Source organism: Podarcis raffonei, chromosome 2 (genome assembly GCF_027172205.1).
Source record: "Podarcis raffonei isolate rPodRaf1 chromosome 2, rPodRaf1.pri, whole genome shotgun sequence".
NCBI lineage: Eukaryota > Metazoa > Chordata > Lepidosauria > Squamata > Lacertidae > Podarcis > Podarcis raffonei.
Window position 1 is genome coordinate 14,267,237 of NC_070603.1, and position 15,191 is coordinate 14,282,427.

Genomic DNA, 15,191 nt, shown 5'->3' on the forward strand with positions numbered 1-15,191 from the left:
AATCCCTAAGCCGCGCGGTCACAATTTCAGGAAAAATCTCACATTCTGCAATTCACTCAAAAATGTTGCCAAACTGTTGCAAATGCTCCCCTGAAAGGTTTTTCGGTGGAAACAAGGGTTTCGATCATCGGAAAAAGAATTAGCCCTCGATGTCTGAACTTGCGGGAAAACTTTTAAAAAAAAAAAATACTTAAGCCACGCAGTCACAATTTCAGCAAAAATCTGATGTCCAGCAATTTTCTCAAAAATGATGCCAAACTGTTGCAAATGCTCCCCTGAAAGGTTTTTTGGCGGAAACAGAAGGGTTTCTATCCTCAGAAAAAGAATTAGCCCTCGACGTCTTAAATTGCGGAAAAACTTTAAAAAAAAAAAAATCCCTAAGCCGCACGGTCACAATTTCACCAAAAATCTCGCATTCTGCAATTCACTCCATAATGGTGCCAAACTGTTGCAAATGCTCCCCTGAAAGGTTTTTCGGTGGAAACAGATGGGTTTCTCTCCTCGGAAAAAGAATTAGCCCTCAATGTCTGAAGGTCCAGAAAAACATTTTTTTAAAAAAATTTCCCTAAGCCGCGCGGTCACAATTTCAGCAAAAATCTGACATTCTGCAATTCACTCAAAAATGGTGCCAAACTGTTGCAAATGCTCCCCTGAAAGGTTTTTCGGCGGAAACAAAAGGGTTTCTCTCCTCAGAAAAAGAATTAGCCCTCGACGTCTGAAGGTCCAGAAATTTTTTTTTTAAAAAAAATCCCTAAGCCGCACGGTCACAATTTAAGGAAAAATCTGACATTCTGCAATTCAATCAAAAATTGTGCCAAACTGCTGCAAATGCTCCCCTGAAAGGTTTTTCGGTGAAAACAGAAGGGTTTCTATCATGGGAAAAAGAATGAGCCCTTGATGTCTAAAGTTGCGGGAAAACTTTTTTTTTGAAAAAATCCCTAAGCCGCGAGGTCACAATGTCAGCAAAAATCTGACGTTCAGCAATTCACTCAAAAATGGTGTCAAAATGTTGCAAATGCTCCCCTGAAAGGTTTTTCGGTGGAAACAGAAGGGTTTCTATCCTCGGAAAAAGAATTAGCACTCGACCTCTGAAGTTGCGGAAAAACTTTTTTTAAAAAAAAAGAGAGACATATTTGTTCTGAAATCCACTGAGGAGGCATGTGTTGTTGTTATTTTAAGAACCCATTTCATAATATTTGTTTCTTTTGATTTTTGCCATCCTATATATTCTTGCCTTGCGCAGTTAACTTATCCTCCCATCTATTTTCATTATATAAAAATAAATTATCTGCTTAATCTAGTAAATTCCAATTATGGGTGATTGGTTAGTTAGTTCTTCATGTGAATCTTGAAGCTGTGTGCAGGAGGAAGTTGGGTGGGAAAAGGGATGAGGCTCCTTTAAATGGAGAGAGAGAGAGAGAGAGAGAGAGAGAGAGAGAGAGAGGGAGAGGGAGAAGGAGAGAAGCAGAACTGTCTCCAAAGAACCAAAAATGTCACATTTTCTCATGGGCATTTTTCTTTTTGCACAACAAGGGAGAGAAAGGAAACTTTGGGCAATCTCAGAGCCAGAGAATATGGGGCATCTGTGGCCCTCCAGGCTGTTATAGACTGCAATGGGGGGCAGTGTGGTGTAGTGGTTAGAGCACTGGACTGGGACTGGAGGTTTCGAATCATGCCCCACAGCCAGGCCATGTTCCTCTGGCCTCATGAGGAGCCTCTTTTGTGGGGCTAGCGAGTCGGGGCCTAGGCCACGTGGAAAGGGTCTAGCAGGGTGCGGCCTTCACGCCCCACAGCCAGGCAAATTTATTTCATACCACACCATACGGCAGCCATTTTTTGCCATCCACCATGGCAGCCATCTTCTGTTTTGCTATGTTCTCATTGGTAGCCAATTGGTGGACTGGCCCATGTAGCACTTTCCCAAAATTGGTCTGGCTCCATATAAGGTAGCTTCCTCTGTTCTTATCATATGAAATACCCCACTATTTATATTAATAGGAGCGCAGGATGTTCTGCATTTATATCCGTGGGGGGGGGCGAATGTCATGAGCGATATGTCAAATGTGTTTTTCCGCTTGGGGGGCTGCTGCGTCGCTTGTTCCTGAACCTTTTCTTCCTTCCAAATGCCCTGAAGATCCATTGCACACCTTGACTTGCATGGAACCTCCTCTCTCTTATTTTCTCAGGGAACCAGACTGGGAGAAGGAGGAATGAAGGAAAACAGAAATCCGGCCTGAGAACGGAGGTCCCTTTCAAGAGAATGGCCAAGATCTCCTCAGGTGAGGATGAAAGGGGAGGCAGGGAAAAGCAAAGAGCCCCTGAAAACATCCCCCCACTCGGGAAGAACTTGTCGGCCAAACCCCTGCACGGAAGTGTATCTGCAGGAAGACGGTCAGCACTTTTCTACTGGATGGGTGTCACTGAGCAGAGTTTTCAATGGAGATGGTGTATCCTGATTAAGTGGGGGAAACAGAACGGGAGAACGTTTGGGTGTGGATGATGTCATGCAGATACAGAACTGGACTTGCGTCTTTGACGGGGTGAGCTCCCGTTGCTCGGTCCCAGCTCCTGCCAACCTAGCAGTTCCAAACCACGTCAAAGTGCAAGTAGATAAATAGGTACCGCTCCGGCGGGACGGTAAACGGCGTGTCTGTGCTCTGCTCTGGTTTCGCCAGAAGCGGCTTAGTCTTGCTGGCCACATGACCCGGAAAAACTGTCTGCGGACCAACGTCAGCTCCCTCAGCCAGTAAAGCCAATGAGTGGCGCAACCCCAGAGCCGTGACTGGACTTAACTGTCAGGGGTCCTTTACCTTTTTAAAAGCACTGCACACTGCCATGCAATGTGAAAATGCTTCATCTTATCAATGGTCACAACTCCTGGGATGAATGGATGGCTCCAATGCTCCATTTGCTGCCTTCCTTCAAACATTAACATTTGTGTATGTTCTAAGATGTTTCAAATAGTCAAAAAGATGACAGCTTTTAATTCCTCTGAATTTGATATCTACTTTAGATTTTTAAAGGCTGGCTCCCAAAGTTATTTCAGGTGAAATAGATGGTTTTAGGCCCATTGCTTGGCCGAATGTTAATCACACACACACACTTCAGTGGAAACTGCATGCAGCTGAGCAGCTCACATTCGGAGCATCAACACAAAAAGGAACAGGAAGGAAGCAACACAAATATTTTGACGGAAGTGTCTTAGGAAAGCCATTTTAAATCATGGGCACCTAGGTTCTGAAAATGGTGTTGCCCGTATTGGTGTGAGTGATGGGGTCCCATGGCACAAATTTCATGTAATCCCAGTGCAAAGGAAAAGAGCTAAGATCTTCTCCCTTACTATAATGTCCAAACAAGATGGGATGGGGAAGAAGAACGATAGGTTTGTAGGGAGTCTTCAATAATTTTGCCAAGGAGATTCTTATTGTTCAGGGCCTCATGCTATTAGCCTTTCTTGTACATGGAGATCCTTTATGAAATGCATTCAGGACCATCAAACAAATCTGTACTGAGATACACACATCACCATTTTTACTGCTGGAACTGCTCTGAATCTGGCTTCAGGAAGAGCGTGTTTTAACTGTGCAGTGTCCTGGAATAGACACTCTGCATTGGGAAAGAAGGGAACTGAGTTCCCTCCCATTTTCCACTTTCCTGATGTTCCAAATGACCAGTACCTTGGAGTTATGATTTGTGGTGTTGTCAGGATTCTAACTGGACTGTAACTGACCTAAGAATTCTGCAGAGCAGTTGCTGCTGTGGCTGGCCGGCTGCTCAGGCAAACGTCAGCTCAGTGGCCAACAGCTCAGTCTTCTTGAGGCTCAGGAGCACCTAGCAAATATCTGCGCTGTTCCTGGCACGCTAGACTCTAGCTGAGGAAGGCATTTCACGTAAGTTTATGGATTAAACATTCCTCACTATGCCATCAGGTGTTTTTATGCTCGGTGGAAAAGGATAGGTGCAGTAGCAGATAGCAGGACAGCGAAACATGAGCAGATCCCATCCACAACAGGTTGCTGAGGTTCTGGCCATTTTCTCAGGAACAATGCAACAGTATATTAAATCAGTAGCAGTGTGCTGGAAGAAAGTATGTGTGGATCAGATGTCTATGCCTAACCGGGGGGATGGGGGGAGAGAGCAGGGGAACTCTTTCTTTTGCTGCTTCTTTCTGTGCATGGAAGGAAGAATGCAGGAGGGAGGATGTCCTTCAATGACTAGACATGCTTGTTATTCCCTCTCTCACTGCATCTTGTCTTCTCTTTTGTTTCCAGGATGTCTTCCAAGGTCTCCCCTGCTCCCCTCCTCTCCAAACCCCCCCTGCGGGTGAAAGAAGGCTCCCTGGTGGTCAGGTGGCTGAGATTCGTGTCTGGTCTCCAGTTGTGTGCATTCCTGATGGATATTTTGGCCTTGCCGATGGGCATTGCCTCAGCAGCCATTGTCAACTGGCGAGTGTGGCGTGTGGAAAACGTCAAGGGGATTGGCTCTGGAAACATCTGGGTTGGAATCTGGCAGGTCTGTTTTTTGAAAGACCCTTCTAACGACGGAAACTATTATTACCATTGTGAAGAGCTCCATGAACAACATCCGAACCTCCCGAGGGAAATTTTTATTGCTCAGGACTTAATGGCCTTAGCTGCCATTATGAATTCAGCGGCCCTTGGATTGCAGTCATTTGCCCTCTGCAATGTGTTCGAGCCCAAAAAACATAAGGATTTTCTCTTAACCTTTTTTGGGCTTGGAGCTCTGCTGAACTTACCAGCAGGGATACTCGTCCTGGTTTCCGTGATATGGAACATGTCTGCTGTCTTACAAAATGGGGAAATTGACTTCCCTGAAACTTTTGGATTGCCTCAAATTCCCAGCGAGCAGCATATTGGACCTTCTATTTATCTAGGCTATATCGCTGCAGGTTTCCAGCTGCTGAGTGCAGCATTTGTTGGGATGGAGAGATGCTGCATCAGGACCACCGCAACAGATACATCTCAAATAGAAACTGTAGTGGTGATTACCCCAGGAAGTGCGGTGAAAAGCGAGAGTCTAACTACTTGTTCAAAGTGTGGTTCTCTGCTGGACCTGGTAATTCAAGAGAAATCCTCCGCAGTGGAGATGGAGGAAACCCATGCGGAAGATCTTGTCAAATCCTGCGCAGTTGAGATGGAGGAAGGCTGTGCAAGTGATCTTGTCATTCCAGAGGAATCCTGCACAGTTGAAATGGAGGAAAGCTGTGCAAGTGATCTTGTCATTCCAGAGGAATCCTGCACAGTTGAGATGGAGGAAAGCTGTGCAAGTGATCTTGTCATTCCAGAGGAATCCTGCACAGTTGAGATGGAGGAAAGCCATACACCCAAAGCTCACCTGAAGGACATCAAAGGCCACCTGATGTCCCCAAACATACGATTATACATGTGATTCCCTACAACAGGGAGTCGTAAACTATCAGATGCAGATCCACGCAGATCGCTCCATACATGCATAGATCTGCGTGGATCAGGACTTCAGGGATTTTGGGACTTCAGGTGGGCTTTGATGTCCTTCAGATGAGGAGGCCTCTTTTTATGATTTTTTTAAATGATATTATTTATTTATTAAAGATTTTGTTGATTTACAAAAGTGTGCAATGTCTCTCTCTCATGTTTTTTCCCCCATGTAACATTTTTACAAATCAGTCAGTAGACTCAGAGCCTTTATTGTTGCGCAACAGGTTCAACAGCAACCAGTGAACCCAGAGCATGGGGCCACATTGACTTTGAAAACTTTCCCACCATATGTCAGAATACAGTTTGCACAGCATCATCAATACATCATTGCCACATTACTAACATGTCACAAAAGGGCAGGGTTACACAAGATTAGGATAGGCAGCTATGTCAGGGCAACACCCAAGTACAGTATAAGCTTAGCATCATAGGCAAACATGTCTTAAGTACCCACCACCCAAAGTATAACAGAAATTCCTTGGCCTGTCTGGAGCCGGAGGCAAGTCTGGGGATGAGATTTGGCTTCCCTTGGAGAACAAGGAGCCCAGCAATTGTCACCTCTGGGCATTTCCTGGGGCAGGAGGTGTGTACCCATGTCTTCAAGCTTGGGGAGGTGGAAGGGGAAAGAGTCTTTTTTCCCAGGGCAAAATGGTGCTGGAATGGAGGAACTTGGCAAAGGGGTTGATTTTATAGGATTCATAAAGCTTGGTATCTTCCCTGAGCTGTCAAGTCGAAAGGATACGTTCAGGCCTAATATTTGTAACATTTAACAACTTTAAAGATTTCCGTAGGAACTGCAAATATTTTCTCCGCATTTAAATACAGTTCAGACGTAGACATATTTCCCACCCCCTTTGGTCCCATATGTTATATAGATATGCACTTAAAAACAACCTGGTACATCACAACACTCAAGTCCCTTCCAAGCAAACCTACACTTTCAATTTTTAAAAAATATATAAACCAAGGGTTCTGTAATTTCAATTCCGTGCACAAGAGTGTAGTCCTCATGATAAACCTTCTTTTGGGTTGCGGAATAGCGTTTAAAGCAAACGTGTGCATATGCACATCCTGGGAGCTACAGGTCCCAGCACCCTTAAACTACAGTTCCCAGCTCCCTTGACACACTGCGCTTTCCAGAGCCCCGAAGAAACTACAGTTCCCGACACCCTTAACAAACTGTAGAGATCTGCATGGATCTGGATCTGATAGTTTACTCTTGAAAGTTTAAGGGAATGACATGGAGGGTGAAAACTTCAGTACATAACATGGACCACAAGCAAAGAAAGAAAAACTTGGAAGTCAAGAGATGTGGAAAAATTAATCTCAGTTCAAGTTTGTGGCACTCTGCTTCCTGGGTCCATGCAATCAGCTGTTTTGGCACCACTCAACAATGACAGCCAAGACTGAGCCTGCAAGCTCTAAGATAGCAAGCATGCACAATTTATTGAAATTGACAACGGCTCCAAAAAATGGGCAGGAAGCAGTTGTTCAAGAGGCAGTGTCCCTAAGCGAAAAGCAGGAAGCTTCAAGGTTGGTGGAGCTTTGAGAGCATTAGTCAAGAAGCCTTGGTGCAGGGGGTGAAATGGTAAGTGTCAGGCCCTGAAGTCGTAGTACAGACATCACCTTGCAGCAACAAGAAGCTGGACTTTTTGCCAGCAAAAACCACTCGTTTACAAGGGCCAAGTCACCATAAGAATTTGCATTTGGGGGGTGTTGCGAAGGGACACAGTGCAGTGTCATCTGGAACCAACTTACTTCAAAGCCTTCTTGATTTGTCAGCTAGCCAGGATCGACAGACGGAAAGAGGACATAGGTAGGTCCTTTGGCCCCACACCTGCCAGAGTAGTTCCCCCTGCCAACATGCTCTCATCTTTGCACTATTGCAATGCACAACCAAATATGAAATAGTGTACAGAGCTTGGGAGAAGGGCACACGGACCAGGGCGGGAGGCAGGGAGCGCAGGAGAACAGCAACAGATCTGCTTATTCCAATGTAGGGCCATAAGAACACCCCCCCCCCGGACTTTCTTTCACGGTAAATGTTTATTATTCAAGAGCAGCGAAAAATCCTGTGTTCTGAGAGGGGGGATTGCCCCCCCTTCCCTATGCAACTAAAGAGGAAAGGAATTTGTAACTCTGCTGGGGAATGTTTCCTTGCTCAGAAGCTAGTTTCCCAGTGTTTCATAAGCCTTAAGTAGGTCTCCATTTGAGAGGAAAATGTTATTAAAGGCAGAAGCTTCCCTAGCCAGCAATTGTCTATCTGAGTCCAATTTTAATTTGGATTTGGTTGGACAGAAGAGTTGTAAAGCTCCTGATATCAGTCTCTGTGAGAGTTCCTGGCCTCTTCTCTTGGGAAATTCCAACCCCCCTTCCCCCTGTCTCTTTCAGTCCCCCCCCCCCTTCTTACTTCTGTGCCAGGTAAATTTACTCCTGAGTAAGCTTCCCTTAACAAGAAAACTGCAATAGGAGGGAAATGTTTGCTAAAGGTACCCCGCGTCTAACTTTCCTAAGTGTGGTTATTTTAAGAATCTTAATTAGGCTTCCTATTCTTATACAAGTTATGGAAAGAAAAAATTGTTCATTTTGTATTCCTATTAAATCCAATCTATGCCTGTTTTATTAATTGTGAGTGGTTGTATCAGTTGAATTAACCCTTATTTCAGGATCTGAGATCTATACGAGGTTGGATACTTCTATTTTCCTCCTCCTTAGGGTGTGATAGGCAGCATTCAGGATAGGAGCATAGATGTTTCCTTTCTAGTTGTGCATCTGTACTTAAATGCGTGTGTCTCTTTGGTAGTACAAATCTTGCTGTAAACCCTGTATTTTGGAGGGTTGGACTACATGACCCCAGGGTCCCTTTCAACTCTCCCAATTTTATGGCTATGTGGAAGGCAATGAGTCTGCAAAGCATTGGAGGGCATTTAAAATTCTGGTGGATGGTGATGGGTTGAAGTTTAGCCTAGCTTTGCTTTTTTGGTATAGAAAGATGGTTTGGTTTCAGAGTTGGAATAAAGTTTTAAAAAGGGTGCGCGGTGTCCGAACCCCCCCCCCCTTAGAAGGAGATTTTATAGTCAGGAGACCCTTTTGAGGAATGTAGCTCAGGCGACGAGATAATGGGTGACTCCAGTCTGGGAGAAAAGAGGGAGGCTGAAACAGGAGGAAGGGGGGCTTACAGACAGTACATGTACATACTGTCTCCCCACATAAACCCTGTGCCATCCCCAGATTTGCTTCGAAAGGGGGGCCCGCTAGGGGTGCATTGGAAGATGGCCGACAATATCATCGACATCTGAACTTGCGGGAAAACTTTTTTTAAAAAAATCCCTAAACCGCGCGGTCACAATTTCAGCAAAAATCTGACATTCTGCAATTCACTCAAAAATGGTGCCAAACTGTTACAAATGCTCCCCTGAAAGGCTTTTCGGTGGAAACAGATGGGTTTCTCTCCTCGGAAAAAGAATTAGCACTCGACCTCTGAAGTTGCAGAAAAACTTTTTTTAAAAAAAAGAGAGACATATTTGTTCTGAAATCCACTGAGGAGGCATGTGTTGTTGTTATTTTAAGAACGCAACTCATAATTTTTGTTTCTTTTGATTTTTGCCATCTTTTGATTCTTGCCTTGCGCAGTTAACTTATCCTCCCATCTATTTTTATTATATAAAAATAAATTATCTGCTTAATCTAGTAAATTCCAATTATGGGTGATTGGTTAGTTAGTTCTTCATGTGAATCTTGAAGCTGTGTGCAGGAGGAAGTTGGGTGGGGAAAGGGATGAGGCTCCTTTAAATGGAGAGAGAGAGGGAGAGAGAGAGAGAGAGAGAGAGAGAGAGAGGAGAGAAGCAGAACTGTCTCCAAAGAACCAAAAATGTCACATTTTCTCATGGGCATTTTTCTTTTTGCACAACAGGGGAGAGAAAGGAAACTTTGGCCAATCTCAGAGCCAGAGAATATGGGGCATCTGTGGCCCTCCAGGCTGTTATAGACTGCAATGGGGGGCAGTGTGGTTTAGTGGTTAGAGCACTGGACTGGGACTGGAGGTTTCGGATCATGCCCCACAGCCAGGCCATGTTCCTCTGGCCTCATGAGGAGCCTCTTTTGTGGGGCTAGCGAGTCGGGGCCTAGGCCACGTGGAAAGGGTCTAGCAGGGTGCGGCCTTCACGCCCCACAGCCAGGCAAATTTATTTCATACCACACCATACGGCAGCCATTTTTTGCCATCCACCATGGCAGCCATCTTCTGTTTTGCTATGTTCTCATTGGTAGCCAATTGGTGGACTGGCCCATGTAGCACTTTCCCAAAATTGGTCTGGCTCCGTATAAGGCAGCTTCCTCTGTTCTTATCATATGAAATACCCCACTATTTATATTAATAGGAGCGCAGGATGTTCTGCATTTATATCCGTGGGGGGGGGCGAATGTCATGAGCGATATGTCAAATGTGTTTTTATGCTTGGGGGGCTGCTGTGTCGCTTGTTCCTGAACCTTTTCTTCCTTCCAAATGCCCTGAAGATCCATTGCACACCTTGACTTGCATGAAACCTTCTCTCTCTTATTTTCTCAGGGAACCAGAGTGGGAGAAGGAGGAATGAAGGAAAACAGAAATCCGGCCTGAGAACGGAGGTCCCTGTCAAGAGAATGGCCAAGATCTCCTCAGGTGAGGATGAAAGGGGAGGCAGGGAAAAGCAAAGAGCCCCTGAAAACATCCCCCCACTCGGGAAGAACTTGTCAGCCAAACCCCTGCACGGAAGTGTATCTGCATGAAGACAGTCAGCACTTTTCTATTGGATGGGTGTCACTGAGCAGAGTTTTCAATGGAGATGGTGTTACCGTATTAATTGGGGGAAACAGAATTGGAATGCATTTGGGTGCGGATGATGTCATGCAGATACAGAACTGGACTTGCGTCTTTGACGGGGTGAGCTCCCATTGCTCGGTCCCTGCTCCTGCCAACCTAGCAGTTCCAAACCACGTCAAAGTGCAAGTAGATAAATAGGTACCGCTCTGGAGGGACGGTAAACGGCGTTTCTGTGCGCTGCTCTGGTTTGGCCAGAAGCGGCTTAGTCATGCTGGCCACATGACCCGGAAAAACTGACCCAAGAGTCGTTCGTGACTGGACTTAACTGTCAGGGGTCCTTTACCTTTTTAAAAACACTGCACACTGCCATGCGATGTGAAAGTGCTTCATCTTATCAATGGTCACAACTCCTGAAATGAATGGATGGCTCCAATACTCCATTTGCTGCCTTCCTTCAAACATTAACATTTGTGTATGTTCTAAGATGTTTCAAATAGTCAAAAAGATGACAGCTTTTAATTCCTCTGAATTTGATATCTACTGTAGATTTTTAAAGGCTGGCTCCCAAAGTTATTTCAGGTGAAATAGATGGATTTAGGCCCATTGCTTGGCCGAATGTTAATCACACACTTCAGTGGAAACTGCATGCAGCTGAGCAGCTCACATTCGGAGCATCAACACAGAAAGGAACAGGAAGAGAACAACACAAATATTTTGACGGAAGTGTCTTAGGAAAGCGATTTTAAATCATGGGCACCTAGGTTCTGAAAATGGTGTTGCCCGTATTGGTGTGAGTGATGGGGTCCCATGGCACAAATTTCATGTAATCCCAGCGCAAAGGAAAAGAGCTAAGATCTTCTCCCTTACTATAATGTCCAAACAAGATGGGATGGGGAAGAAGAATGAGAGGTTTGTAGAGAGTCTTCAATAATTTTGCCAAGGAGATTCTTATGGTTCAGGGCCTCATGCTATTAGCCTTTCTTGTACATGGAGATCCTTTATGAAATGCATTCAGGACCATCAAACAAATCTGTACTGAGATACACACATCACCATTTTTACTGCTGGAACTGCTCTGAATCTGGCTTCAGGAAGAGCGTGTTTTAACTGCGCAGTGTCCTGGAATAGACACTCTGCATTGGGAAAGAAGGGAACTGAGTTCCCTCCCATTTTCCACTTTCCTGATGTTCCAAATGACCAGTACCCTGGAGTTATGATTTGTGGTGTTGTCAGGATTCTAACTGTAACTGTAACTGACCTAAGAATTCTGCAGAGCAGTTGCTGCTGTGGCTGGCCGGCTGCTCAGGCGAACGTCAGCTCAGGGGCCAACAGCTCAGTCTTCTTGAGGCTCAGGAACACCTAGCAAATACCTGCTCTGTTCCTGGCACGCTAGACTCTAGCTGAGGAAGGCATTTCACGTAAGTTTATGGATTAAACATTCCTCACTATGCCGTAGCTGTGTTTATGCTCGGTGGAAAAGGATAGGTGCAGTAGCAGATAGCAGAACAGCGAAACATGAGCAGATCCCATCCACAACAGGTTGCTGAGGTTCTGGCCATTTTCACAGGAACTGTGCAAGAGTATATTAAATCAGTAGCAGTTTGCTGGAAGAAAGTATGTGTGGATCAGATGTCTATGCCTAACCAGGGGGGGGGGGAGAGAGCAGGGGAACTCTTTCTTTTGCTGCTTCTTTCTGTGCATGGAAGGAAGAATGCAGGAGGGAGGATGTCCTTCAATGACTAGACATGTTTGTTATTCCCTCTCTCACTGCATGTTGTCTTCTCTTTTGTTTCCAGGATGTCTTCCAAGGTCTCCCCTGCTCCCCTCCTCTCCAAACCCCCCCTGCGGGTGAAAGAAGGCTCCCTGGTGGTCAGGTGGCTGAGATTAGTGTCCAGTCTCCAGTTGTGTGCATTCCTGATGGATATTTTGGCCTTGCCGATGTGCATTGCCTCAGCAGCCATTGTCAACTGGCGAGTGTGGCGTGTGGAAAACGTCAAGGGGATTGGCTCTGGAAACATCTGGGTTGGAATCTGGCAGGTCTGTTTTTTGAAAGACCCTTCTAACGACGGAAACTATTATTACCATTGTGAAGAGCTCCATGAACAACATCCGAACCTCCCGAGGGAAATTTTTATTGCTCAGGACTTAATGGCCTTAGCTGCCATTATGAATTCAGCGGCCCTTGGATTGCAGTCATTTGCCCTCTGCAATGTGTTCGAGCCCAAAAAACATAAGGATTTTCTCTTAACCTTTTTTGGGCTTGGAGCTCTGCTGAACTTACCAGCAGGGATACTCGTCCTGGTTTCCGTGATATGGAACATGTCTGCTGTCTTACAAAATGGGGAAATTGACTTCCCTGAAACTTTTGAATTGCCTCAAATTCCCAGCGAGCAGCATATTGGACCTTCTATTTATCTAGGCTATATCGCTGCAGGTTTCCAGCTGCTGAGTGCAGCATTTGTTGGGATGGAGAGATGTTGCATCAGGACCACCGCAACAGATACATCTCAAATAGAAACTGTAGTGGTGATTACCCCAGGAAGTGCGGTGAAAAGCGAGAGTCTAACTACTTGTTCAAAGTGTGGTTCTCTGCTGGACCTGGCAATTCAAGAGAAATCCTCCGCAGTGGAGATGGAGGAAACCCATGCGGAAGATCTTGTCAAATCCTGCGCAGTTGAGATGGAGGAAGGCTGTGCAAGTGATCTTGTCATTCCAGAGGAATCCTGCACAGTTGAGATGGAGGAAAGCTGTGCAAGTGATCTTATCATTCCAGAGGAATCCTGCACAATTGAGATGGAGGAAAGCTGTGCAAGTGATCTTGTCATTCGAGAGGAATCCTGCACAGTTGAGATGGAGGAAAGCTGTGCAAGTGATCTTGTCATTCGAGAGGAATCCTGCACAATTGAGATGGAGGAAAGCTGTGCAAGTGATCTTGTCATTCCAGAGGAATCCTGCGCAGTGGAGATGGAGGAAAGCCATACACCCAAAGCTTACCTGAAGGACATCAAAGGCCACCTGATGTCCCCAAACATACGATTTATACATGTGATTCCCTACAACAGGGAGTCGTAAACTATCAGATGCAGATCCACGCAGATCGCTCCATACATGCATAGATCTGCGTGGATCAGGACTTCAGGGATTTTGGGACTTCAGGTGGGCTTTGATGTCCTTCAGATGAGGAGGCCTCTTTTTATGATTTTTTTAAAATAATATTTATTTATTTATTTATTAAAGATTTTGTTGATTTACAAAAGTGTGCAATGTCTCTCTCTCATGTTTTTCCCCCCATGTAACATTTTTACAAATCATTTTCATTTGTTGAGACATTAGGAAGGAAAGGGGAAAGAGGTGGAGGGGGGGAAAGATGGGTGGGGGTGGGGTCGGGTGGCCTAGGGTGTGGTTATTCATTTGTAGTTGGCTGTGGTGGTCTTTGTTTTCATGTGTGAGTGGGGTGGGTGGGTGTTTTGGATCAGCAACAAATCTACTTGTTCCAAGACCTCCCTTAAAGCAGTAGTGGATCACCATGAAGAAGGCGCCACCACTGAGAAGGCCTCTGCCTGGTTCCCTGTAACTTGGCTGCTCCCAGAGATGGGGGGGGATCATATTTTTTCCCTTGATTTCCCCCTCTGAAAACTAGGTGCGCCCTATGGTCAGGTGCGCCCTATAGAGCGAAAAATACCGTAATAATAATTTAGTTAGACCCCGCCTATCCGGCTGGGTTTTCCCCTCTTTTAATTCTAATAGCGCATTAAAGTTCTGATATAAAAAAGGTTTGTCCTGGAATATCAGTTCTGGGAGGGGGGAAGAGCTAAGTGCCTTCATGCCCTGCCTAGAAGCTTCCTTGAATCATCCGTCCGGTTTTTGTGGACATCAGTGCATTGGACTAGAATGGGCTATCGATCTGTTTGCATGACCCTAAGTAATTGTGAGGTTGGGTAACTTGCGATCTGAACAGCAGTGCCATTTCCTAGAAAGTCAAACATCTTTTCTGTTTCTGTGGAATTAAGCTTTACTTAGAATAAGATACATTCTCCCCAATTCGCAGTCTCTCTCTGTCCTCATCTGCCACAGTCCACAAAAGTCTGGGTGTCTTTTTCTGTTGTCCTTGTGCTTTCCAAACAACTGGCCTCCTCCCAAACCGTAGGGCTTATATACTGGGATGGATCTCGTACACGGAAAACCACAAGAAGAATTCATTTCCGCAGCATCTGTTAACAGCCCCCCCCCCAATCTCTGAAAATTCCAAAGAGCTCAATATGGTTTCCAGAACCCTGAGAAAGCTGCAGTTCCCAGCACCTTTAACAAACTACAGTTCCCAGGATTCTTGGTGGGGGAGCCTTAAATGTACGGTGCGGCTACCAGTGTTGCAAAGCAAAGTTCACAGTCCTAAAAAGAAAGCTGGTTTAAGCAGGAATATAGGTCCCCAATTAAGGGCTGCTTCAAGCAGGAAGGTGGAGAGGCAGTGCGGCCTAGTGGTTAGACAGCCAAAGCCTCATAAGGCTACAGTATCAGATGGGGACCTACCTAGATGGTTAGGTCCTTCAAGTGTCGTTGGCCCATTTGGGAAAAGGCAAAGGCTGCTGTATTTTGGTAAGCTTTCTGAAATAACTGGCTTAAATGCAACTGCCCCGAAGTCATGGAAGTCTGCAGCAATTCTTTTAATGGTGTGTGTGTGTGTGTGTAAAAATACATTGAAAGTGTTATAGGAATTCTAAGGTCTTAAATATTGAATAAATGTTGACAACTGCACAAGGTAAACACACACACATACACACGTATATAAACCACGTGTCTAAAATTGTACAGGAGAGCAATCCAAAAGCCATCTTGGCTGTCCTAAAGGCTCTCAATATTGCCTCTGCCTCCTTAATTCCCTTTGCCTGAGAACATGTAGGCCAGCGGTTCTCAAC

The 15,191-nt window shown here is 45.3% G+C and overlaps 2 protein-coding genes across 4 annotated transcripts; both read left to right on the forward strand.

The window, feature by feature from the left end:
• The first annotated feature begins 2,292 nt into the window (after nucleotides 1–2,292).
• LOC128406851 (claudin-34-like) lies at nucleotides 2,293–5,543 on the forward strand. The gene is made up of 2 exons (XM_053374642.1): nucleotides 2,293–2,391; nucleotides 4,272–5,543. Exon 2 carries the CDS (start codon nucleotides 4,273–4,275, stop codon nucleotides 5,407–5,409), a length of 1,137 nt encoding a protein of 378 aa, XP_053230617.1. The 5' UTR covers nucleotides 2,293–2,391; nucleotide 4,272; the 3' UTR covers nucleotides 5,410–5,543.
• Nucleotides 5,544–5,693: 150 nt separating this feature from the next.
• Nucleotides 5,694–13,480, forward strand: LOC128406858 (uncharacterized). 3 transcript variants are annotated; one of them, XM_053374669.1, is made up of 2 exons: nucleotides 5,694–6,060; nucleotides 12,075–13,480. In XM_053374669.1, the coding sequence occupies exon 2, from the start codon at nucleotides 12,076–12,078 to the stop codon at nucleotides 13,348–13,350; it is 1,275 nt and encodes a 424-aa protein (XP_053230644.1). In that variant the 5' UTR covers nucleotides 5,694–6,060; nucleotide 12,075; the 3' UTR covers nucleotides 13,351–13,480. The 3 variants fall into 3 exon arrangements, with proteins under 3 accessions (XP_053230644.1, XP_053230629.1, XP_053230636.1); XM_053374654.1 differs by lacking the exon at nucleotides 5,694–6,060 and adding an exon at nucleotides 9,245–10,137; XM_053374661.1 differs by lacking the exon at nucleotides 5,694–6,060 and adding an exon at nucleotides 10,988–11,696.
• The last annotated feature ends 1,711 nt before the right edge of the window (nucleotides 13,481–15,191 follow it).

Coding starts and splice junctions, on each gene's coding strand:
- LOC128406851 (XM_053374642.1), top strand. CDS start 4,273: ATGTCTTCCAAGGTCTCCCCTGCTCCCCTCCTCTCCAAACCCCCCCTG.
- LOC128406858 (XM_053374669.1), top strand. CDS start 12,076: ATGTCTTCCAAGGTCTCCCCTGCTCCCCTCCTCTCCAAACCCCCCCTG.